At 38.2% G+C, this 26,572-nt stretch overlaps 1 protein-coding gene across 1 annotated transcript in view; it reads left to right on the top strand.

Annotated features, from left to right (window-relative positions):
• The window catches only part of DNM3 (dynamin 3), a 523,181-nt gene that overhangs the window by 204,038 nt on the left and 292,571 nt on the right, over nt 1-26,572 (top strand). Inside the window, exons 12-13 of the mRNA XM_058540062.1 lie at nt 4,536-4,606; nt 15,943-15,994. Of these exons, the coding sequence (XP_058396045.1) occupies nt 4,536-4,606; nt 15,943-15,994 (123 nt within the window). The remainder of the gene's footprint in view (nt 1-4,535; nt 4,607-15,942; nt 15,995-26,572) is intronic.

Genomic DNA, 26,572 nt, shown 5'->3' with positions numbered 1-26,572 from the left:
TCCTAAAATGCTATGCAAAATGTTCAGTTTTTTCATTTTTTTTCTGGGGAGAATGAACAAAGCTGTTCATCAACTCATCCATGGAACCTATGATTGAAAAAAAAAGTTTAAGAACAGCTCTTTTAAACATTTCTAACTATTCTGTGAATGTGTATGGTTTGTAAGGAGTGACCTTGAAATTGTCTTCTAATCCTCGCTAGTCCTATGAATTCAAAAGACTATTTTTAAGTTAATTCATTAAAAAAAGTGAAGGACTATGTGAAAATAATGAAAGCTTCTTAAATTTAGGTGGATTTTTTCTTAGTTCCTTGTAAAACATGATAATGGAAAGCACACAGGTTTCAGATGCTCTTCGATTCCAGCGCACAGCTGCGAGTGTGACGGCATGGAGAGGACACTGGACCCAGGCCAGGTGTTCTCCTCAAAATAACAGCATGTTCTTGTGCAAACCACTGCTCAGGACTGTTGTTTTCTCATGTACAACTTGGGATATTGGTCTGTATGACCTCTGAAGTCCTCTGGAAGTTAGCCTTCCAAGATTTTGTGGTTCTCAGGTGAGTTGGAAAGGAGGAGAGAGAGAACTGGGGAAAAGGAGGAAGGCAAAATAGAAGAGAGAGAGAGAGACAAACCACAGAGAGACACACACTTGCAACAGAGGGTGTGTGCGGGGTGGAGTGGGAGTGGAAAAAGAAAGTGAAGAGATGGAGGAAAGGAGGCCCGGCAGGCTGGGATATTTGTGAGTGACTCCAGTAACAACCTGCTCTCTGCTTGAGCTGTGGGATTCATTGCTACTACTTTTTATCATTGTGCTTTGAAAGTTAATTAACCATTATTCATAGTTTTCCAATTTTCACACTTTTGGATATCCACAATAGCCAAAAGTGGAGAAAATAGGTTTTGTGACTTAGTGGAGATAAACAAATCAATGTTAACCCGTGAGCCAATGAAATCAAGCCCCGGGCCAGATATATAACCCTGAGGCCAGCAGTTCCTCCCAATGTCTGATGTCATGGCTGCTGCTAGACCTAGAACACTTAAGTTCTTAAAACTTAAGTGTCAACTGTACTCCTGACCTGAAGTAAATAAGATAACTGTTTTAATTTAGTGTCATTACTCTATAAAATTCAAATGATAATCTATCCTACTTAACTCTTAGGGATCCTATGTAAAAACAATATCGAGAAAAAAATAGTACAATTATTATCTTAATTATCTTTGTGTCATGTCTAAGTCAGTTGAAACAGTTCATGTTTCAGAGTTGTTTTTTTTACTAAAATGACATACGCACACTTAGCATGGTTGTTACGATGGTGGGCTCTGGGTTCAGACTGCCTGAATTTGAATCCAAGCTCTACCCTTTACTTTCTGTGTAAATGCACGAGTTACTCGACGTCTTTACACTGCAGTTTCCTCATCTTAAGGGGGGATAATAATGGTAACTCCTAGGCATTTTGTGAGGATGAAATGAAGTAATTCAAATATAACTCTTAGTTCTTCATTCATTCTAGTTGCTTCTGTTGTTATTACTGAAGAGCTATGACACATAGTAGATATAAACTGTCTTTTCTGATTTGAAGGGAAATTGTCTTCCATCTCGAACTCTGATGTGATTAATTCACTCCCCAAGTGGGAGATAAGGGCTGGGGCAGGCGTCTCCCTCCTAAGTGACCGTCTCAGATGCCTGGTCTGACGGTTAACCAACCGCCTGCAGACACTGGTGCTTGCTACCTCTAATGTGGTCCTGTGTAGCATAGTAAAAACACACGTTTTTGCTAATGTGAACCTGTCAGTTTGCGTAGATCTCACATTTGAGTTCTGAACTCTGCTGCATTGGGCCATATGGTACTTCTGAAGTAGCTGGTCAGAGAGTGACCCATTTCCTCAGGCCTCTGTATCAGAACTGCTTATTTAAGTGGAATTGTTACCAACCTCTGCTCTGAAAGCTTTGTGGGGGCAAAAATTCTTCAAAATTTAAAATATGAAAACCATAAATCTGTCTGTGAACTTTTTTCGAAAACAAGGTTTTTTGAACATCTTTGTGTGCCTGCTGTTATTCCAGGTGCTTCCATACATGTTGAAGCAGTTGACTTTGTGGGTGATTACGCTACCAGGGCTATCTTTGCTTTTCTTCAACTAAATATTTAATAACTGTGGGTGAAAAAGGCAGTGAGAAACTCTGAGAAAGTGAAAAAAATGAGAAAAAAATGTACTGTTTTCCTTTTCATCCCCCACATGCGACCTGGCTCTTTTCCTAGGATGAACACAGACTCCCCGTTTCCAGGAATATGAATGAGAACAGCCATAGTTTTTATTTTTTTCCACATTTTTCCTATACTGCAGTCCAAGTTAATGTGCGTGAATGTCCAAGATATTCATGACAACCTTTGGCAACGTTAAGAATTATGTAGATATTTTGCTCTTTATGGTGGCAACAATTTATTTGTGCTTAAATATTATGGTTTGTTGATACAAACTCGTGGCCAAATGGATTTGGGAGTGTAACATTTAACAGAATCTGGCTTTATTGTAGGGAGAATAGAGGCAATACCACAGATAATCTAATAATGGTCACTCCTCCTAACTCTTCAGTTTTCTTCATTAAGAGAAGAAACAAAACCGTATCTGACGTTGTGAAACTTCTTCATATAAGTGTGATGTTATTGACCCAATAGCACCTGTGCCTAGACTCTTATGTTTGGTAGTGGGGATGGTTTTGGGGTGATCCCACTTAATGTTTTTTGGCAGGGCCCTTTGGGACTCACAGCAAGATTTGGTCAGATGACCAGCTGAGATTAGCTGCAAAAACAAAGCCTCAGAGCCCATAGCATTGGGTAGTGAGTGAGAAACAATAATAAGTGGTCATGTACTAATTATATGGGAATAAATTACTCCCTTTAAAGCAAATTGTTCTTCTAGGCTGGTAGATAGTTATACAATTTACAGCCACAAATATTTGTTGGGCACCTACTATGTGTATCATGCTAGGTTCTGGAGATAAAGTGGTGAACAAGACAAATATAATCCCTGCTTCCATGGAATTTATAGTCTTGCAGGGAAGCAAAACATCAAACAAAATATATACAAATAATTAATTACATTTGTGGTAAACACCGCAAATAAAAAGTATAGAGTTCAATATATGTAAAATATAATTATTATATATAGACTATGTGAGAGTAATAGCATGATCCAACTTGGTCTTGGGTGAAGTGAGGGGATCAGGGAAGGCTTTCCTGAGGAAGTACCCACTGGGGAGGGTTATATAGACTATGTCAGTGAGCGGTTGCCATGAGTGCTCTGATGCACTCAGATGTTACCTTCAATGAAGAGAGGCAGTGTGAAAATACTCACTGTGGTCATCAAAAGTTCATTCAGCAAAGTCAAAGCGCAGAGCTCTGGAGGTATACAGGCAGGGATTCTTAAGTATTTTTCCCTATCAATAAGTCTCAACATTCTAGAAAGACAAGGGGCCGAGGTGGGAGAACAAAAGGAAACTTAGGAAGGGGAACTCAGTTTTGACTATCTCCGGAATAAAATTCTCTTTCTTCCAGTTTCTGGTTGCTCCACTTTCCTCTTGTTCTCTCTAGGTCTCTTTGTCTCCCATTGAAGAATGTATTCTACAGAGGGACCTTCCAGATCTTGGACTTAGAGTGTATAAGTATCTTATGATTAGAACATTTTCATGTTTACTGGAACATGCATTCAGTTCATTCCTTGACAAATCTTGATTGAATGCACATGATGTTCTAGGCACTGGGGATGTGGCAGTGGATACAGCAGATGAGGTCTGTATCCTGAATATGTAAAAACTTACTCCGTCAGCTAGTGGTAGTGCTACAAAGGAAAATAAGGCAGAGTAACAGGATAGAGAGTAACAAGAGTGCTAATTCAGGTAGAATGGGCAGGGAGGATCCCTCTGATGAGGTGATCTTTTAACAGAGACCTGACTGAAGTTTTACTTTGATGATGAAGCCTATTCATCTCAAGGAGGCTTTCTATTTATTTGTATATTGCCCTTTGAGTTGGTTGATGAGATACTTCTCTTGCTTGCCTAGAGGGAACTTAAAGAGATGGAAGAGGAGAGGAAAAATAAGAGATGGTATTGCTATTTCGTGGCTAATATATGGTGTCTACAGGAGCAGGAAGTTCTGAGCAGCCTGTCACTGGCCTTCTTGCCACATGTCTTCCTATACACACATGGCTGTCTTTTGAACATCATACATACATTTTAGAGGAATAGAATAATTCTAGGTTCTGTGTTAAGTTAGCAAAGAGTACATGCCTATAAACTATAAAGCTGTTTTCTTCATGTGGGACTCAGAATTTTCGTGTAGATTTTTAATTTCTGAATTGAGAGTAAAAATTACAAAAATAATTACATTAATTATTGAAAAAATTAATGCAACTTTTCATTCTAACTGAAGCATCCTTTTTAAAATTAAATGAAGATAAATAATTTGTAGGCAATTACTGAGTTTAGTGTTTGAGAATATTTAAGATGGGTTTTTAAGGAAGTGTTTCTTTTTGCCTTACAGGTACTGCTGTTGATTGACATCCAAGTCTCCTACATCAACACCAACCACGAAGATTTCATTGGCTTTGCAAAGTACGTGAAACACTTGATTGTCACGTGCATTCCTCCTGCTGGTTTGTCTAGAATACACATTGTGAATTTCTATTACAACCCTACCACCTTTTGGGAGTGCATTCTGTGTCAACATTAACTCTGAGTCGACCTACTTAGGAGGTCTGAGTCTCATGGTCATGGGCCCGTGGCCTCTCGATAAAGTAATTGGTTCCTTCATTGTGCAGCATGTGAAGTCATATGTGTCTTAGATATTCATTGTTTTTGGATGATGATCTGTAGTTTGGACTTGAACTCCCATAGATAAGCAGTAACAGATGCACATTTAAAATATGTTTGGGAACAATTTCTCACATAAATTTGAAATATCAAGTTCACAGTTCATAGGATACAAACTATTTCAACATCCCCAAATCAGAACATAGAGGCCTATTTTTTTAAAACTGTCCTTTGTGAACTGAGATGTAATCTTTTTGGATGAACGTTCTTTTTTCTATAAAGTGTATATACTTTATATAAGCTTGTCTATATATTGCTATTCTATCATATATGTATTTTTTTATATTCTGAGAGTCTATCGCTGTAATCGTAGATATTGTCACGTAGACGTTATGCTTAGTTATTCAGGGTTGGTTGTTTGTGGTGTGATGTTTTCAAGACCCTGAATTCATCATTTTTCTTGCTCTTTAGTGGAACCAGTTTTTGTTTGCTTTTAAGGAATTTTGATTCTAACTCTAAAATATATTTGTGGCGTATAAGTGGTTCCAACTTCAAGTATATAAAATATAGTCTATTTTATATAAAATATAAAGTAAAGGGGCCTATGTACTGTTACTGGAACCGTGTATTCAAGAACAGGGACAAATAAAAAATAAAATGCAACAAAATTTAAAACTAATTTATTTAATTACACTCTGACTTAGAAGAAACAGATACATAGATCATGTTATCTAAACTAAACAGTGGCCTGAGGACTTCATAGCCATGTTTTAGGGAGGAAAGGCTCAATTATCCAACAGAAAATTATCTCATTCTAAACTTGGCTGTAGCTGTGATGGCCTAACCAATGGTATACATATATTTTGCATCCAGTGGCTATTACTGTTGTGTGGTAGATGCGTTTTTCTCAGCTGTTTTCTGTCTATGACGTTTGTGTCAAGGCCTTAGAACACAGTGGTGAATATGCTCCTTTGGTCAGTTGTCTTTTTAGCCACACTGCCCACTCCAACCTCTAGATAGGTATTTGCTCCGTAGGCATTTCACACAGACCTGCTCCCCTCTCTTCTAGCTCCCATGGCTCTCACCATCTGCACTGCTCATTTCCTCTGCAAAATCACCAGTGGGACGAAACCTAGACTCTGATATTCCTCCTTGTCCTTAGGCCTGGAAGGGGGGACCTGAGAATTTCTGCCTGGTTTCCAGCACAGTCAGTGAACTCCACATGGCCTATGCCAACCTCTACTCTAGTTGCTATGGGGGAGAAAATAAAGGACAAAAATAATTTTTGTCTTTTAGGAGCTTGCCTAATAATTGAAAAGTATAGAGAAACACATGTAAAAATTTAAACTGACACATTCTCCATTTACTTCAATTGCTTCTTTGAGGAATTTAAAAGAAAAACAAATCCCCGAATCATTTGAAATAACACGAGTGCTGCCTTTAAGGCTGATTTTTATTGGTTACAAATGCCAGTTAGGTTCTTATAAAAATATAGCAGATGTAGATGTACACTTGATCGTAACTTAAAAGTGAAAAAGACGTTGCAACGCTGCCTTGTTGTGGTGTCCGGATTCCAGGAGGAAAGAGAGGAAAAATCATAATCAGTTTGGAAAGATTCAAGTTTTGAACATGTTTTGCAACCAGTGGTATAATTTCAATTTTACCCCATACTCTTCTTGAAACATTTTTTACCTAGATTACCCTTTCTATTTATTTTTAAAGATAAATGGTCCAGAGTTTATTATCCCCAATAAATTTCAATATTTTCTACTTTAGAGGCTGTTGGATTACAGTGTTATTTTGACTAGGTTTTCAAAGGCATATAAGTTTGCAAGTGTGAATACTTTCAAACCCAGCCTTTTGATGCAGTTTCTCTGTAATCCAGGTGACTACCCCCATTTTTCCAGCAGCAAGATAGACTATGAACCTTTATGATGCTGGGGGAGAAAAAAGAAGCATTGTTGAAACTGCTTTAGAAACTCAGCAACTTTGCACGTTTCTCATCTAATTTAAACTGCACACCTAAACTTTGTTGTAAAGGACTGGTCTGAGCGTCAGAGTCTGGATTATTTCTCCAGAGTTTGCCGCCGATGAGCTTTGGGTTTTGGCAAGTCACTTAGCCTTTCTGTATCTCAGTTTACTGCTCTATTACATGGACTAATAAATAATCCCTGTCTTGTATACCTTTCAGGATTGTCAGAAGATCAAATTAATGAAGTTATGTGAAAGTGCTTTTGAAAACTGAGTGTAGTTGTAAAAGTGAGAAAGTGCCATACATATGCACTCGGACACATGCGCACACAGATACACACACACACAGAGGAATTTGATTATTAGATGCGCCATTTTACTTTGTTATGAAGTTCATAATGACTGGAATATGACTGCCACTGGAATATATTTTAGTTGCTGATATTATCTCCAAATGTAATATTTTGTGCTGCTCAGAGGTAAATGTTATTTCCATCTGTATGCTGAGTTGGAGTATTTTTCAGTGTGACATGGGATAATTATGAAAATGAGGAAATGTTCATTTCAAAATCACTTTGAGGAGTTGTATTTTTTATGCTTTTAAAACTAAAAATAAATATGGTTGTAGCTATAAATTTTAAAGTTGGCAGGAATGCTGTTTTCATCAAGGAAGAAAAGTCAAGCCGTATTTGAAGACAATTATGTAAGTATTAAGTTCCAAAGATAGAAAACTAAGATCTGAAGTTGAGGAAAATAAGCATTTGTTTCATGAGATTTTTAGAGAGTTGCCAAAAGAGGGGGACTGCCTCTCAGATTTATAGGATGGTGATGTACATAGTATTTTACACATGTATACTTTTTTCAACTGGGATGACTTTTTGTTCTAAAAATAAGAAAAAGGAAAACAAATGCTAAAACTGGATCAATGAAATATCTTTGGTCTCAGAGTAGTGTTCAGAACATCTCAAAATTCTTCTTTCTGCTATAGAATTTATTCTGCCATGTTGAATATGTGGAACTTCTTTTTTTCATCTCCCAGCTATTTGTTAAACATGGACCGTAAAATATGTACCATGTGTGATGTGTCCAAATAAGCGCTGCTGTAGGCTTGCTTTGGAATTTCCTGACTTCTAAAAGCTTGATCTTTCAGCTGTAATATAGTTTCCCAACCTAAAAGTCCAGTATTCCAGAAAAAAACATCAACTTTCCCCATGATTTAAGATTTTAATTTTTCCTTCTTCCCTGTTGAAAAAAAAACTCCTACATTCTATTTTTTTACACAATATAACTAGTTTTTGTTATTTAAGAAAATAAGAGCTAGTCAAATTGTTCTTTCATTGAGTTGCCCTCTTTCTCAGTAATCCTGCTGTTTGAACAGAAAGGCAGACTTGTTAGCTGAATGCCTTGGGAAGTGAACTTTCAAGTTCTTGTGCTCTTCTCCATGGGTTCCGTGGGCACAGTTTGCCTTCTGAGTTACTAAGAGTTATGCAGTCCAGTGGTTTAAGAGAAAGATGGGCTCCAGATCCGGACCTTTAGAGTAATATCTCTATGCCACAGGCAGCAGACCAAGGCCTGTTTTTCAATCTGCTGGGTAGGTCTCAACACCTGTTTTCTCACAGTTGAAATGATACGTTGTGCAGATTTCAGTGCTTGTTACATGAGCACCATGAAAATTCTATGGATTGTAACATTCATTATATCTCGTTCCTGATCCTCTGGAATGTCTCTGTTGCCATTTTACTAACCGCAGTATATGTGAACCTTGGCACCAAGTTGCAGAGCAATCTTGGTCTTTCCCTTTACATTCTTTTTCATTTTTCCCTAATTCATAATCATATTCTATTATAATAGTGTTTCTAGTTCCTGTTCTCACATGAGACTGTTACCTTTCTTGTGGAATCAAAACTTAGGTATTCGATTGTAACAAGATCCTTCTTTTGACTCTTATGCAAATTTAGGAATTAAATGCTTGGTTGCTTACTGGGACTGTTATCAGGCAGAAATACAGTGTTGAGCAACCTTCAAAGACATCATTAGTATCACCTATTCAAATAAGTTCGACATTCCAAGGTTCTAAGCACCATTTTAAAGATAAGTGGACTTCCATTTTTCCCTTTCATTCTCAATTCTGTTATTGTGAACTTCATCTTCCTCCTCAACATGAGTCTTAGGAGATGAGTCATCCTTATTTTACAGGCCCCCAAGTTCTGTTGGGTTTTCTTGCATAATATTTAGCCTGAGACTTCACTGAAGATCCTGCTGGAGGAATTGACATGGTGTAGTTTTCTTCTCCCTTTGGCTTCGATCTGATTGGATGGAGTCAGGCCTACATGTGATAAGTTGCACTCTTGGGACTCTCAGCAAGTGTTCATAATCTTCTCGGGATAATAAAAACAACATTCTAAGAGAGCTTCTTTACTCCAGAGCAGTGCTGTCCAGCATAACTTTCTGAGATGATGGAGATATTTTATGATCTGTCCTGACCAATACAGTAGCCACTAGCTACATGTGGCTATTGAGTAGCTAAAATGTGGCTAGTAAAACAGAGGAAATGAATTTTTAAATTAAATTAAATTTTTATTAATTAAAATTTAATTTAAATGGCCACATCTGGCTACCAGCTACCGTATTGGACAGCACAGCTCTAGAGTATGGTTTACTCTACAAACAAGCAGATTGCTCTGGGTCCTTCATTAGTGGGTGCTACCTTACTGACAGCTTGTTGTGACCTGCAGTGGTGACTACTAGAAGAGAACAAGGAGGTACTGCTGTTAGCTGCTGCTAACAAACCCCAGGGCTCAGGAATATACAGTCAACTCTTTAAATGCTCTGTGACTAAAATATAAAGGATGGACTTTTCCCTCCTACTGTCTTAGTTTGTGTGTTGCCATTTTGCTAGTATTTTCTCCATCATGGTTATTACTGAAGTTTCATTTAATTCCAAGTCTCGTCTACAAACTGAGCACAGTGGTAGAGGTAGAGGCACACCCTGTCATTTGCTGTGGAATCTGCATCTCCGAGGGACTCTCCATTTCCTTGATTCATTTGAGCCCTCTTTGGGTTGACTTAGAATCTGTACTCCTCTTTCTTCTTTCTCACTTCTCTTTCACTTTTCAGCCCACTGCAGTTATGTTTCTACCGTACCACTCTGTTGAGACTGCTTTGGCCAGGACAAAACAGTTAATCCAATGGACAATTCTGAGTTCTTCGTTTGACACCATTAAGCTCTCCTTGTTGAAAAACTCTGTCCCTTTGCTTTAATAACCCTCCACCGTCTCCTGGCTCTCCTCTTTCTGCTCTAGACACTCCCTCTCAGTCTTATTTTGGAGCTCTTTATCCTCTGATAATGGCTTAAGAGCCGGTTTTTATCAGTATTCTTCTGTGGACCCTCTTCTTTCCTCACTCACTTCACTATCCTGACCGATATCACCCACTCCAGTGGTTTCAATTACCGACTTTATCCAGTGACTCTAAATCTAGATCTCAATTCCAGAACTTTTTCCTGGACTGTGTGCCATATTCACCTGCATACTGGGCATCTCTACTTGTATATCCTGCAAAAGCTTCAACCCAACAGTCCCAAATTAACTCATCATCTGATCTTATAATTTATGCCTCCTCCATTGTTCTCACTCTCTGGATGGTAACTCCCAGTTGCTCAAACCAGAAGCCTAGTTTTCATTCTTTACTCCTTATTCCCCCCTCATCTTTGTGTTTCCCTCCATCTTTACCAAGTCCATTTGATTCTACCTCTGTGATATTTTTTGGATTTGTCTATTTCTTCCTATCATTATTGCTACCGCTAAAGTTAGTCCTCTCTTGCTTGGGTTACTCCAACAGTTTCCCTGCCTCTTGTCGTGTTCTTTCTCATTGCTTCTGGGATTCCCTATTACTTTCAGAATAAAATCTAATATCATTAATATGGTTTCTGGGGCCCTATAGAATCTGTCTTCTGCTTACCTCTTCAGCCTGTTCTATTGTCACTGTTCCTCTGTACCCCACCACCCAACTCTATGCTCCGGCTAGACTGGCCACTTTTGGATCCTTAAATGTACCATACTCTTGCCACAGCTCATGTCTGTGACACACTTCTTCAAATTATTTAATTTTTTTATTGCAGATAAGCATTAATAATATGGTTATGAATAGCCCTGGCATCAAAATACAATTCCATAAATATTTCTTAAGAAACTACCATAAACACTGTGCTAGGTAATGTCAGATGTAAGAGAGGCAGAGATACCAAGATTAATGCAACACGCCATCAGCCATCAAGGTGCAGACATTGTTGGAGTGGAGTTAGAGACCTGGCTATCACACAATCCTGTTTATATAATACAGGCACAGATTTGGGAGTTCATGGGAAGGAGAGGTAACCAGAGGTTTCTAAGATGGAATAATCCAGAAATGGTATTTGATTGGACTTGGAAGGCTGGGCAGGATTCCAGCAGTCAGAGGGACTGGCTGGCTGCTTCCTGTGTTCCCTGCTTCAGAGTCAATACTGCCTATTTCAGGGAGGTAATTTTTACTAAAACATTGGTTTGATCATGCCATTTGCTGGCTCAGAAGCGTTGAATACTTTCTGCTGCCTTCAGTGTAATGGCCAAATTCTCCATAATTGGCCTCAACATACAGTTATTGTACTAGATGGTTTCTAAGGTCATTTACAAATCTGAGTCTGTGATTATATAATTTTGCCATAGTAGTTTTCCTTTCCACAACTTCCCTGCATGCCCCATCTTTCTACCTCCTGGCTTTGCTAATACTACTCCATTCTCTTGCAATGCAGTTCGTTGTCTTCCTCTATTAAAATTTTATGTTTCTTCAAGTTTTCTGTGAAAATCTCAGATCATATTAGACCAAAATGATCTTTCTTATCTCTGACCATGTAGAGCAATTACTAATGCATAGGATTTATTTGGTAAGTGGTCACACACCCCCTTCGCACACACTTCTCTTATTTGAATCTTTTATTGTGTATACACATGGGCAAGGATGGAAATGAATATGCAAAAAAATTTTGAGCTAAGAGGTAACATGGGTTCTTTTTCTTTGAATGTCTTCCACTGTGCTCTTATTTTTATAAAAATTTAAGCCTCTTGTTATATACTTTTAAAATCGTTTTGTCTCAGAGCATTAAACTAATAAACCTAATTTGGTTTTATGTGTTTTAGTGTTCCGGCAAGGCCTTTCACAGTGGCTTGTAGGAATTTATACAATTAACAACAAACACACACACATAAGAAGAAGATATGGGGTAATTATATTCCTCATTTGAAACACAAGTACTTTTTTGGAGGCTTTTTATTATCTCCGCATATATCTATTCTTATAGAGCTTACTCTTTCTTTGTTATTTGTGTTTTATGTGTCTCACTACCCGCACTAGATAAATTGTAGGCTTCTCATTACAAGGACTGTACCTTGTTCATGTTTATATCTTTCAGAGTGCCTTACAGACAGTTAGTGCCCTAAAATTTTGACTTATGTCAAATTAAAACATTATACATAAGTATATTTTACAATATTGCAAACATAACCAGTTAAGTACCTATCACCAGAAATATGTCCAAAGGCTCAAATTGACTTGCAAGTCCTTACTGGTTTCCCATGAACACATTTTAAAATAAGTATTTTGAAATACTTTCAGTTCAATTATCATTGCATACATAAGAATTATGATAAAGGATGTTTTCTAACTAGGCAGCTTGTTTTTTATTATGTTGCTTATAGAATAACTTCAAGTACCTAAATATGTCATTAACAACAATCTTTGGATTTATGGAGCCAGTTACTGAAAAATATTATTCTTTAGGTCGAAAGTAAAGGTAATTTAGTATTTATTCTGACGCTAATATTTGAGATTGGCTTATAAAACAAATCTCTTTTTCTCCTGTGTATTCTTACAAGTGGTAGACTCTAAATATGCATTATTTAGTAGATGAAAACTCTTCCAGTGGAAAGTCTCTTCAAGTAGTATGGCTCATAAATTTCTGAGAGTAACTCAGACACACACACACACACACACACACACACACACACACACTCTACAGCTAAGAAACTGAGGTCCATTTAGGTCATACTCTTTGCATAAGGTAGCACAAGGAGTCATCAACAATCTCTGTGTCTTTTGCTTTATACTCATCTTCTTTTCTCTTATGTGATTTTAAGGGGACCTACACATAATTCAAGGGTCCCCCATAGTTTGCCCACTCCAAAGTAAATACCTGTGGGTCTGTCATAGTTTGAAGTTATCACCACTAGTCAGTGATTTATTTTAAGACATTTCCCCTTAAAAAAAGCCTTAAGGGGCTGGCTCCATGGCCAAGTGGTTAAAGTTCTGTGCGCTCCATTTCAGCAGGCTGGGTTTGCAGGTTCGGATCCCAGGCACAGACCTACACCACTTGTCACTATACTGTGGTGGCGACCCACATACAAAATAGAGGAAGATTGGCACAGATGTTAGCTCAGGGCGAATCTTCCTGAAAAAAGCAAAAAAAAAAGAAGAAGATTGGCAATAGATGTTAGTTCAGGGCAAATCTTCCTCAGCAAACATAAGCAAACAAAAACAAACCTTAAAACACTATTACGGTGCTTGGAAGAGATGACCATATCCGTAAAGAAGGCATGATCACATTACAATAGTAGTTTTCCCATTTCTTCCTAGAATCGAGGAAAGCAGCGGGGCCCTGGAGAAAGAAAGCATGGGAAAGATCCGTAGGCCCAGGAAGAGCAGTGCTTTAGACACCCTGCATGCATCAGGGCATGGTGGGCAGCCAGAGGGCAGTGTGGGCGCATCAGACCCCTGGCCACAGGTGGACACAGACTTCACCTCGTTCACAACCTCACCACAAAGACCTGAATAATGTGGATTTGGATCAAGTAGAGAAATGGTTGGAGAGAGAGGAATTTCATAGTGATTAAGGGAATTAAACATTTAACTAAAAACTTGAAAAAGGGAACAAAAAATGAGCAAAGAAAGAAGCTGAAATTAGCAAATTAAAAAACAAAAATATACACAAAATATCTTTAGTAATCAAATACAGTGTGGCCTTTCACAACCCACCCCTTCCCCACACTCAGTTGAATGTAGTGTATGGTTCCTCATGAGTTTGAATGAAGAGAAGCAGCTTAAATACATCACAGATTATAAAAGATTGCTATTTTGAACAACTGTTCTAAGTGTTGGGTTGATTTCTGATGTGCTACTGAACCATAATATCCCATCGCTTTAAACAGTTGATTGATGACTTTAATCTACTTTTTCTCTATTTTAGACTATTCCATCGATCTCCAAAACAGCTTCTATAAACTGCTGAACAACCAGTTAGACTGTTCGGTATTGCTAGTCTTCCCAGAATAACCAAAATGAGTTGTTTTTTCTTATATTGATAAGTATTTACTCATGGATTCACCAAAAGAAAGTCTTCATTCTTTAGAGAGAGAAAGTAACATAGTGCCTGGATATGTGGGCTCTGGGGTTAAATTGTTGGGGTGATATCTGGCTCTTAACCCCTCTGTACTCTTGTTATAATAATGTCAACCTCATTGGACTTTTCATTCAACAGATATTTGTAGAAGCCAATGATGGGCCAGGTAGTTTCTAGGCACTGGGGTTATAGCAGTGAATGAAACGGACAAAAACCCCACTCACACAAAGCTTACATTCCAATAGAGGGAGACAGACAATAAACACAAAAAATCAGTAAACTATATAGTATGTTTGCAGGTGAAAAATGCCATAGAGAAAGACAGAACAGTATAAAGGGGATGAGAATCCTGGAAGAAGGGAGAGAGACAATTTTGATAGGGTGGTAATGGTAGGTCTCACCAAAAAGATAAATTTGAGCAAAGACTTGAAGGAGATGATGCTGGAGCACTGCAGATATATGAGAGAAGTGTATTCTAGGCAGAGGGAGCAGCTAGCATAAAGGCTGTGAGGTGGGAGTATGCTCGGTGGGTTTGAAAAAAAAAAGATTCAATGTGGCTGGACCTCTCCAGTGAACGAGGTGCAACGAGGTGCAGAGAGAGGAGATGTGTCAAAGAGGCAGAGGGTGGGGCTCAGCTGAGTAGGGCCTTGTGGACCATTGTATGGACTTGGACTTTTACCCTGAGTGGAATGGTGTTGTATACTAGTAGAGGGTTTTGAGCAGAAGAGTGACAGGATCCCCTCTTTAAAAGGATCACTCTGGCTTCTGTGTTGAAAATAGACCTCATGGAGTCAAGTGTGGAAGCAGAGACCAGAGAGTAAGTGATGGCAACCATGCAAGTGAGAGAGAACGGTGGGTGGGTCCAAGGTGGTAGCAGTGGAAGTGGTAAAAAGATGTTGAATTTTAAATACATTTTAAGAATAAGTAGAGTCAGTAGCATTTGCTGATGATATGGAGTGTGGAGAAAGAGGATTTTGGCTTAAGCAATTGGAAATTTGGAATTGCCACTAATTGAGAAGAGGACTGGGGGGAGCAGGTTTCAGGGAGGAGATCGCGAGTTCAGTTTTGGCGTGTTAAGTTTGAGGTGCCCATTCGACATCCAGGTGAGTTCAAATACATGAGTCGGAGAGAGAGGCCCAAGCTGGAGAGGCACTATGGCAGTTGTCAGAATATAGTGGAGTTCAAAGCGATGAGATTGGATAATGTCACAGAGTTTGGGATCTGGAGTCAGACTACTTGGCACCCCCACTTATTAGCTGAGTAACGTTGGGAAAGCCACTTACCTTCTCTGTGTCTCAGTCTCTTCATCTGTAAAACGAGAAGAACAAGAGTAACTATCTCACAGGGTTAAAATTAAAATTAAAATCACTAATATCTGCAAAGCACTTAGAACATAGCATATTCTCATTAAATGTTAACTGTTAATTTTCAGTACGACTGTTCTGTAGTATACCTGTGGGACGCCACAAATCCTTGCATTGACTCATGTTATTAATGTGGCGGTGCAACTTTTCTTCCTGTGGTGTTATTACGTTTTTGGTTTGTGACTGTTAATTGGTACTAGAAGTTCCACTGAGTTGATTTTACTTCCAGAATTAAACTGACCTGAATTTTTGATATTAGCTCTGCCTCAGTTGTTGATATATTTTTAAAGCGTGTATATATTTTAAGATCTGTTACTTGTTCAGAAAAAAATCTTACGAGTTTCTTCAGTGCTGCTCTCCTTTGCTTTTCTCAGTGCTCAGCAGAGGAGCAGTCAGGTTCACAAGAAAAACACAATTGGAAATCAGGTAGGAATTGTTTAAAAGAATCAGTGCATGCGTGCCCCAAAGAATTTGAACTAAATTGCTTGATTGACTATTTTTTAATGCATATTAATCGTGCAAATTTTGCTGGAAATGTGGCTTTTTGTTTTGTTTTTGCTTTTAAAGTTTTTGGAGTGAATTGCATTTTGTTTTTTTTTTTTTGCTATTTTACGCAGCTAACCCTATTGATTTATTTTAAATAACTTTTCTGCTGTTTGCTTTGCTTTTCAAATTTGACTTCTTGTGTCCTACTTTGCTTGCTTACATTACCCCTAAATTTGATTTAACATTGAATCTGTGAGTCAGTTCAAGGTTAAAATACGGTGAGTAGTTGCATGAGCTTTCTGGTGCTGCTGACTAGTTCACACATTTGCACAGCTTGGTAACAGTGAAGGGACAGCTCATAAAGAAGGCAGTTGGTGGATTTAATCTCTGCCACACCAAATTCCTGTTGGCTAATGAAGATGTTAATTCCTAAGATGATCTGATCTTTTGAGTTTTGTGTTTGGGGCTGACCAGCTGTCTCTGACTAATAGCGCTCTGCAGAGATTGCATTAACTCCGACAGTTTGCTGTTTCTTTTATGTTTTATGTGATAATGAATATTTGCATTGTTATTTCTTTTCAAGTCAAAACAATGATGATTTTATAGTTTTTTTTTTTAATTCAGAGGTACAATTATTGAACAAATTGAAACCTCTGCTCTAGACTTTTTTCCATTGTTTTGAAAGGAGAAGAGGTAATAACAGACTTTATTTTAAAAACTTTTTTTCTGAACTAAAGCATATAATTCTTTGCTATTTCAGGGAACCAATCTTCCGCCTTCAAGGCAAATTGTACGAGCTAAGTTCTGTAAGCTTTACTGTTGCTTTTTCATTTAGCTTCCCAAGGGCACAGTTTGTCTCTAACTGATTAACTCAACTAGCGCTTGCTACTAATTTTTTTAAACTTAGGTTGTCTTGTCCATAACACCCTATCGTTGAAATAAAAATCCTCTTGAGAGGGTTCATCCCTTCACTGCTAATAACTTGCTGTGATTGAAAGGTATGAACTAGTAAATTCTAAAATGCTGTAATAATAAACCCTTAACACTCTGAGTGCTTTGATGTTTCTCTAATTTTAATGGACCTTAAAAAAATTAAAATCATTAATGACCTTCATCTCTGTCCTTTGATGCTTTGTTGTTATAAAGTGTAAGCCTTTCTCTTCCCCTTGTATGATAATATTTCCAATGAATGTAGATAACGCTTCTAAAAGGTGGGTGACTGTTAAACATCTGATTTTGGTGTATTTGTTAATAAGCTTATCCAACTCCATAAATTCGTATTTATTTTTTAAAAAGCAATAAAACAAAAAACAAAATTACGTGAACTGACATTTTATGTGGCTTTAGAGCTGAATCTTTTAAAACCAGATGCTATATCTTTTCACTTTATGGAAGTGTAAAGATGCTGTCAAATTATTAGCATAGGCATTTTTTGAAAAAACAACTACACTCTCATTTCTACCGTGAATAAAGCAGCCTTAAAGCCTTTCTTCCAACTACATAAAAGTTGCAAATGAGATTGAAGCATGGGTCAATTATTTGCCTTATGACGTTTTGCAAGAAGCAAACTTTGGAGCTAGACATTCCTGGGTTTGAATTCAGCTCTGTCACTTAGTAGCCATGTGGCTTTCTGCAAATTGACCCCGATTTGCTCAACTATGTGATGGGCAGAATAGAAAATATCTCTGCAGTGTGATTGTGAGAATCAGGAATACTACAGGTAATGAAGTCTGCAGCTGGGTACTGGGTCTGTGCCCTGTATAAAGAGTAGAAACCTTGCTCTCAGCAGGTAGGTGCTGTTTCTTAAAACTTTGGGGAGAAAAAAATATAAAGTATAAGAAAATTATAACAGTTATAAAATGAGAACAGTGAAACACTTGGGCAAATTAGAGGCTGTGGCAAATTATTCTGAAAATTGCAATGCCCAGATTAAGGCTGTAAAGGATTTATCAATAAAGCTTCCCCCCTGCTCAGAAGCATCTCTGGCTCATAGAAGTATATACTTATTGGAGAGGCAATCATTAGTGGCATAAGTGCATACTTTAAATCAGATCTGAAAGGAACAGTTTTCAATTATATTACTTCCAAATGCTAAAATCATGCTAATTGTGTTTCTGTTACTTTATTTTTGCTAAGTACTTCAAAGCCCACATGGGAAGTTTTATAACTCAAGATAATAGAATTGGGTGAGTGTTATAATAGAATACAGATCCTCTATCCAAAACCCTTAGGGCCAGATGTGCCTTGGAGGTCAGAACTTTTCGGATTTTAGAAAAATAGTACATTGCATATATCATATATTACCCAATATTCCTGTGGGGTCAGAGGCAGCACACTGTAATGAAACACATTATATTTCTGCAGTGAAACAAATGAATAATCACACCAAGAAGATTAATTGAAAGATATATTTTCACATCAGATCAGGTTTTGCTGCCAAATTTGTTTTTTTTTTCTTTTTTTTTGTTTTACAAAAAAACTTTCATTTTGAAAGTAAGGGATTATGAACCTGAATTTCTTATTTTCAAGAATCAAATCCAATAATTAAATGCAATATAATGTATTTTAAAGAATCCTTTATTGTTTTTTTATGCTTAGCAGAAATGAACCATCATGACTTAAAACCATTTTCTTTATGAATCTGAATATCTGAGGTTGATTTGAGTTTGTATGAAAACAGTTTTTTTCTATCAATAAGCCCAAAGCCAGGGAGCCTTGGAGCCCAGCCCGCTAACTGATGCTGGCTTTTATGGTTGGTGGGGCTGAAATACCATGTGCTATCATAGCAAGTGGTTCATCTGTTCTGATATCCTCTTAGAGCTCCTGGTTGTAAGAGACTGCTGTGCAGAATCTGTCCTGAAATGTTTTAGAAGGATTTAAGGAAAGCTAAACTCCTCTTTAAAGTCTAAATCCCATTCATTTTTGTCTGCCTGGAAATTTGTCTGCTTAGAAGTTCCACAAGTTGATGTCAACAAATGTACGAAAAAATGTGAGCACACAATTAGCCTAAAGTTGCCCCACACAAAAATTTAAACTTAAACTTCATTCATCCCTTCACTCATCAAATGTGTATTCAGAACCTCTGAGTGCCAAAAATTGTGGTAGATGTTTAGAACAGAATGATGAATAAATCATGGGTCCTGCCCTCAGGGAGCTTACAGCCCAGTGGGGATGATGGTAAGTAAACAAATTGGGGTCTGCCTCCTTCCTCAAGGCTGGCTCCTTCTAATCCTTCAGGTCTCACTGAAATGTCACTTCTGTAAGAGGCTGACCCTGGCCGTCAGATCTAAAGTCACGTTCCCTCTCCAATGTCTTGCCATTATCTATTATCTTGTTTATTTTTTATCTTCCTTCACTAGGACCTAAGCTCCATTAAAGCTATTTTTGTGATGCTGAAAGCAGTGGAGGAGTATCATTGTAAGGTTTTAAGCACAATCATAATAACATTTTAGAAAGATCATTCTGCCTAGAGTGTGAAGAACGATTTTGAAGGGAAGACAAGATTACAAAAAGGAGACTAGTTAGGAGGCTGTTGCCGACAAGAGATTATGGTGATCTGGGCTAGGCTACTTGAGCTGGATTTGAGGAGAAGCTGATGAATTCAGGAGATATTAAATAGGAAGAATCTCAAAGATTTGTGATGAATAGGATGTAGGGGAGAGGGCTGGGGATCGTCAGCAGTGCTGTCCAGATATCTGATTTAGGCACGGGTAAGATGGTGGTGCTCTTCATGGAAGAGGAAATATAGTGAGAAACTCAGGTTTGGATTCAGAGTCAGGAATGGTAGATATGTTGAGTATGAGTCACTGTGGAAGACTGGACTAAAAATGTCCAGTGGGAAGTTGGATAAAAGTGTTGAGAGTTCAGAAGAGACAGAGAAATATTTATTCCAAAGATAGTATAGGGAGCCAGTGAAGGATTTCCAATACGGAATAGATATCTTCTGATTCGTATGTTGGAAAGATCTGTGTGTCAGCCACATGGGATGATTTGGAGGAGTAAAACTAGAGATATGGGAATTGGTGAAAATGTTTTTGAAGTAATTCAGGTAATAAAATACAAGTGTCGGTACCAGGAGGTATGTGGGAGAAGGGACAGATTCATTACATATTTAGAGAGTGGAGAAAGTTATAAATAGTTGTGGAGTTTTGGCGTTGAGTCATCCTCCTAGGCTATGTCTAAGGGGATCCACTGACAAAGGGAGCGCAGATTTCAGGGGAGATGGGAGAAGAAAGTGGTGATTTCTGTTTCAGATACATTTTTATGTGCCTTGTTGGAGACAACCGTAGGGTTTGAGGTTTGAGACTTGTCTAGACTGGTGGTGTAAGTTTTACAGTTGTCAATATATACATGGTAGTTGAAGCCATGGGAGTAGATGAGATTGCCTCCAAAGGATGAGAGCAGTGGAGGAAATATGGGATTTAAAGGATAATGGGACAGAATGAGGGACTGAAAAGGAGTCTAAGAAGTGATGAGAGGTCAGAAAACTTGGAGAGTAGTAGAATGAGAGCCAAGGGAAGAGAATGTTTCAGGGAGGGAATGGTCAAATAGTATTAGACGTTTCCAAAAGCTCAAGAAACGTTGGAGAAATTGTCAAAGAGGTGGGCTGGTAGAAGGTCCTGAGTAGTGTTGGGGACCACCTAAGGTAGTACCAGTCCTCTTGGTCTTGTGAACTGCTCTTCTACCTACAGCTGGAAGGTAGCATAAAGCTGAGAAAGCAGACAGTGGAATTGATATCCTGAGCTGGGGTTTTTCCAGGGAGGCAGCATGCAATGTCAAGAGAGCAGGTGAGTTCAAATTTTGAAGAGAGTTTGAAATAAAGCCTTGTTTTCATTGATGTATTAGTCAGGACATTAGTCAGGACAGGTCAATCAGGTAACAGACAACCCTGGAATTTCAGTAGCTTAACATAATAATTTAATTCACCCTGCTCTAACAATCCAGTGAAGGTCATCTAGACTGGAGCATCCCTGCTTCACATGGTCAGTCATGGACTTTAGGATCCTCTTCATTCTTCCAGCAGATGGGAAAGAGAAAGAAGCCTGACTGAGGGATGTTTTAAGGACCAGCTTGGAAGTGGCACACATCTTTTCCATTTCCATTCCATTGACCAGAACTCAGTCATTTGGCCTCATCTAACTGCAAGGGAAACAGGAAAATATAATCTGAGCTTATGCCCAGGAAAACGAAAAGACAAAAGATGACGTTGATTAAAAATTGAAAGGAAGTAGGCAAGCCAGGGCACTGGGAGTTTTATTGAAATTAGAGAAAATGTGTACCTGGATTAAGGGAAAAAAGTGGTAGGGTTGGAGGTTGAAGTCAGTGGTGGGATGTTGTATCTCAAGGTTTAAGAGGCAAGAGAATGCCACCTGAAAGAGATGTTACTGGAATAAGAAGGAGCTGACGCTGAAGGAGGGGAATGACAAATGATAGCTACAGATATTTGTGGAATATTGTTTGTCTTCAGAAAGTGTGGGTAGCTGAAGAGAAATGAGGATGAAGTTTCCTGGATTTGAATATGTTAAGGGCCAGGATATATTGAGGCCAGGAGGACTGATCTGGCATTTACGTGACTGATAATCCATTCCTCTAGCTATAAGAATCTAGAGCACGATGGCACAGCTGACACGCTCCTTGGTCCAGACTGCATTCAACTGCAATTGTACAACTAGGAAGACTTTTTCCTTCTGTAGGGAGCAGAGCTGCTTGCAGGAGCCTTGGTATCAGGGCATCTCCTAGTCTTGGGTATGTTGTCTGTTTTGTTACCCACCAACATGCTTTCTGTTGCTCTAAATTTAGACTGGAATGTGAAATTTGGCTTTCCGAAACCGACAAGTCTCCAGATAACTGGATTCTCAACCTCTTGAATTATAGGCTGCAAGCAGAAAACACCTTTCTTACCGAAACAGGGTTTCTTCCCTTCCTACTTTCTGAAAGCTAGTTTTAGTAGACACTAGTCTCTTTTCCTTAGGACCCCCTACAGGTCTCAAAAATTCATCAACATACCCCAATCCTGAAATTCTCCTACCAAGTCCCCTAGTTCTTCAACCTAAGTACATGGTTTGAGACCAATGATAAAAGAGGTGAGAGTTTAATCAGCTATGTTACAACTGAATAACAAAGATCGCCAACTTCCTAGGCTATAGTAGACAGCTCCTCACAGCCCTCCCTCCTCCTTCCTCCACTCAGCTGATTTCACCTTTCAGGGTCTGTCACTTTTAACTCCCACCTTCACTTGACTTCGTGATACCAATGTCTATATCAAGATTCTTTCAGATGTAAATTTCAGAAAACTCAAATGACCTTGGAAAAAAGTGAATTAATCAGTTTACATGATAGAACATTTCAGAGAGAGAGTTAAATACTATTTAACCATGGTTCAAATACTGTTAAGCTGAACTGATTTGATGAACCATGATGAACTGGACGAACCCTTTCCATTTTTGGTTCTGCTTCTTTGCTGTTGGCTCCATTCTTGGGTCCTAAAGGATTGCAATATGGTGACCATCAGCCTGCAGGGCAATTCCTTCCTAGTTTGAATCCAGCAGAAATAAATTGTCTCCCAGAATTTTCAGAAAACTCCTGAGGTTCACTCTGATTAGACAGGCTTGGATCATGTGCTCATTCCTGAACCAATCACTGTGGCCAGAGAATGAGTTGTACTGATTGGCTTAGGCCAGATCACATGGGCTAGAAGTGGGGATGGGCTCATCTCCACCTGCAAGTCAGAGCTATTGTTGGAAGAAGAGAGAAAAGACATCAGAGGTGATGGCTGCAGGTACTTGTTGAGCATTGTTTGTCTTCAGAACAATTTAATTTGGATAATAGGATTGTTATGTATGTTGTCTTCTTAAAATAATCTGGTTAGTACCTCATTATTAAAACCCTATGGTTATGGTTCATTTATTGATTAAATTTCTTGATTTTTTTCCAATTCATCCTCTGACTTTCTCCCACCTTCCCCTTCCTCTTTATTTTTTAAAAATAATTCTATGGACTATACTAAGTTGACAGGTAATATAGTGAAATGGTCCTTCAGTGCTGGAACTGTGAAACGACTGGGTGACCTGGAGCAAATTATGTAACCTTCCAGTTTCTCAGGTTTCTAATCTGTAATAAGAAGATAATAATGTAACTACCTCATAAGATTTTGTAAGTATTAAATAAGATAATACCAGTTAGGTGCCTAGAAGAGGGCCTGGCTGATAGTACACACTGTATAAAATGCTTGCTATTATTATTGTTGTTATTGTTATATATTTGTATTATTTCTGTTAGTCTTCAAGAAAGATAATTGCGTTTATTTTTTTTTTTTACCCATTTTATTTTTTTTATTGCCGTAACACTAGTTTATAAGATTATATAAATTTCAGGTATACATCATTCTATTTTGATTTCTGTGTAGATTACATCATGTTCACCACCCAAAGACTAATTACAATCCATCACCACACACATGTGCCTAATCAACCCTTTTGCCCTCCTCCTTCCTCCCTTTCCCTCTGGTAACTACCGATCCAATCTCTATCTATATGTGATTGATTGTTGTTCTTTTTCAATTTATTTTTATTTTTTTCAATTAATTAATTTATTTTTGCTAAGGAAGATTGGCCCTGAGCTAACATCTGTACCCATCTGCCTCTATTTTTTTTCTTATATGTGAGATGCCTGCTACAGCATGGCTTGATGAGGGGTGCGTAGGTCTGCGCCCAGGATCTGAAACCTCAAACCCTGGGCTGCCAAAGAGGAGCACGTAAACTTAACACCTATGTGAGCAGGCTGGACCCATGTTGTTGTTTTTATCTTCTACTTATGAGTGAGATCATACAGTATTGGACTTTCTCCCTCTGACTTATTTCACTTAGCATAATACCCTCAAGGTCTATCCATGGTGTCACAAATGGCTGGATTTCATCGTTTCTTATGGCTGAGTAGTATTCCATTGTGTATATATACCACATCTTCTTCATCCATTCGTCCCTTGATGGGGACCTAGGTTGCTTCCAAGTCTTGGCTATTGTGAATAATGCTGAAATGAACATAGGGGTGCATGTATCTTTATGCATTCGTGTTTTCATGTTCTTTAGATAAATACCCAGCAGTGGGATAGCTGGATCGTATGGTAGTTCTATTCTTAATTTTTTGAGGAATAACCATACTGTTTTCCGTAGTGGCTGCACCAGTTTGCACTCCCACCAGCAGTGTATGAGAGTTCCCTTCTCTCCACATCCTCTCCAACACTTGTAGTTTCCTGTCTTGTTAATTATAGCCATTCTGACAGGCGTGAGGTGGTATCTCACTGGAGTTTTGATTTGTATTTCCCTGATAGTGATGATGAATGAACATCTTTTCATGTGCCTGCTGGCCATCTGTATATCTTCTTTGGAGAAATATCTGTTCAGATATTTTGCCCATTTTTTAATTGGGTTGTTAGTTTTTTTGTTGTTGAGATGTATGAGTTCCTTATATATTTTGAATATTACCCCCTTATCAGATACATGGTTTGCAAATATCTTCTCCCAGTTGTTAGGTTGTGTTTTCATTTTGTTGATGGTTTCCTTTGCTGTGCAGAGGCTTTTTAGTTTTATGTAGTCCCATTTGTTTATTTTTTCTATTGTTTCTCTTGCCCAGTCAGACATGGTACTTGAAAATATGCTGCTAAGACCGATGTCAAAGAACGTACTGCCTGTGATTTATTCTAGAAGTTTCATGGTTTCAGGTCTTACATTCCAGTCTTTAATCCAGTTTGAGTTAATTTTTGTGTATGGTGTAAGATAATGGTCTACTTTCATTCTTTTGCATGTGGCTGTCCAGTTTTCCCAACACCATTTATTGAAGAGACTTTCCTTTCTGCATTGTATGTTCTTGGCTTCTTTGTCGAAAATTAGCTGGCCATAGATGTGTGGCTTATTTCTAGGCTCTCAATTCAGTTCCCCTGATCTGTGTGTGTGTGTTTGTGCCAGTACCACGCTGTTTTGGTTACTATAGCTTTGTAGTATATTTTGAAATCAGGGAGTGTGATACCTCCAGCTTTGTTCTTTTTTCTCAGGATTCCTTTGGCTATTCGGGGTGTTTAATGTTCCATATAAATTTTAGGATTCTTTGTTCTATTTCTGTGAAAAATGTTGGAACTTTGATAGGGATTGCATTGAATCTGTAGATTGCTTTAGGGAAGTATGGACATTTTAACTGTGTTAATTCTTCCAATCCAAGAGCACCGAATATCTTTCCATTTCTTTGTGTCTTCTTCAGTTACTCTCAACAAGGTTTTATAGTTTTCAGTGTACAGATCTTTTACCTCTTTGGTTAAGTTTCTTCCTAGGTATTTTATTCTTTTTGTTGCAATTGTAAATGGGATTGTATTCTTTTTTTTTTTTTTTTTTTTTAAAGATTTTATTTATTTTATTTTTTCCCCCCAAAGCCCCAGTAGATAGTTGTATGTCATAGCTGCACATCCTTCTAGTTGCTGTATGTGGGACTCAGCCTCAGGATGGACGGAGAAGTGGTGCCTCGAAGCGCACCCGGGATCCGAACCCGGGCAACCAGCATCGCAGCGCGCGCACTTAACCACCAAGCCACGGGGCCGGCCCGGGATTGTATTCTTAATTTCTCTTTCTACTACTTCATTGTTTTAGTGTATAGAATTGCAACTGATTTTTGCATGTAGATTTTGTATCCTGCAACTTTACTGTATTCATTTATTATTTCTAAAAGCTTTTTGGTGGATTCTTTAGGGTTTTCTATATATAAAATCATGTCATCTGCAAATAGTGACAGTTTCACTTCTTCCTTTCCTATTTGGATCCCTTTTATTTCTTTTTCTTGCCTGATTGCTCTGGCTAGGACTTCCAATACTATGTTAAATAGCAGTAGTGAAAGTGGGCATCCTTGTCTGGTTCCTGTTCTTAGAGGGATAGCTTTCAGTTTTTCTCCATTGAGAATGATATTAGCTGTGGGTTTGTCATATATGGCATTTATTATGTTGAGGTACTTTCCTTCTATACCCATTTTATTCAGAGTTTTTATCATAAATTGATGCTATATCTTGTCAAATGCTTTCTCTGCATTTATTGAGATGATCATGTGATTTTTATACTTCATTTTGTTAATGTGGTGTATCACGTTGATTGATTTGTGGGTGTTGAACCATCCATGCATCCCTGGAATAAATCCCACTTGATCATGGTGTATGATCTTTTTAATGTATTGTTGTATTCGATTTGCTAGTATTTTGTTGAGGATTTTTGTGTTGATATTCATCAGTGACATTGGCCTGTAATTTTCTTTTTTTTGTGTTGTCCTTGTCTGGTTTTGTATCAGGGTAATATTGGCTTCATAGAATGAGTTATGAATCTTCCCCTCTTCTTCAATTTTTTGGAAGAGTTTGAGAAGGATAGGTATTAAGTCTTCTTTGAATGTTTGTTAGAATTCATCAGGGAAGCCGTCTGGTCCTGGACTTTTATTTTTTGGGAGGTTCTTGATTACTGTTTCGATCTCCTTACTGGTGATTGGTCTATT

The sequence above is a fragment of the Diceros bicornis genome, chromosome 4, assembly GCF_020826845.1.
Source record: "Diceros bicornis minor isolate mBicDic1 chromosome 4, mDicBic1.mat.cur, whole genome shotgun sequence".
NCBI lineage: Eukaryota > Metazoa > Chordata > Mammalia > Perissodactyla > Rhinocerotidae > Diceros > Diceros bicornis.
The sequence above is the reverse complement of the archived record's forward strand: the minus strand, read 5'-3'. Positions and strand labels throughout refer to the sequence as shown.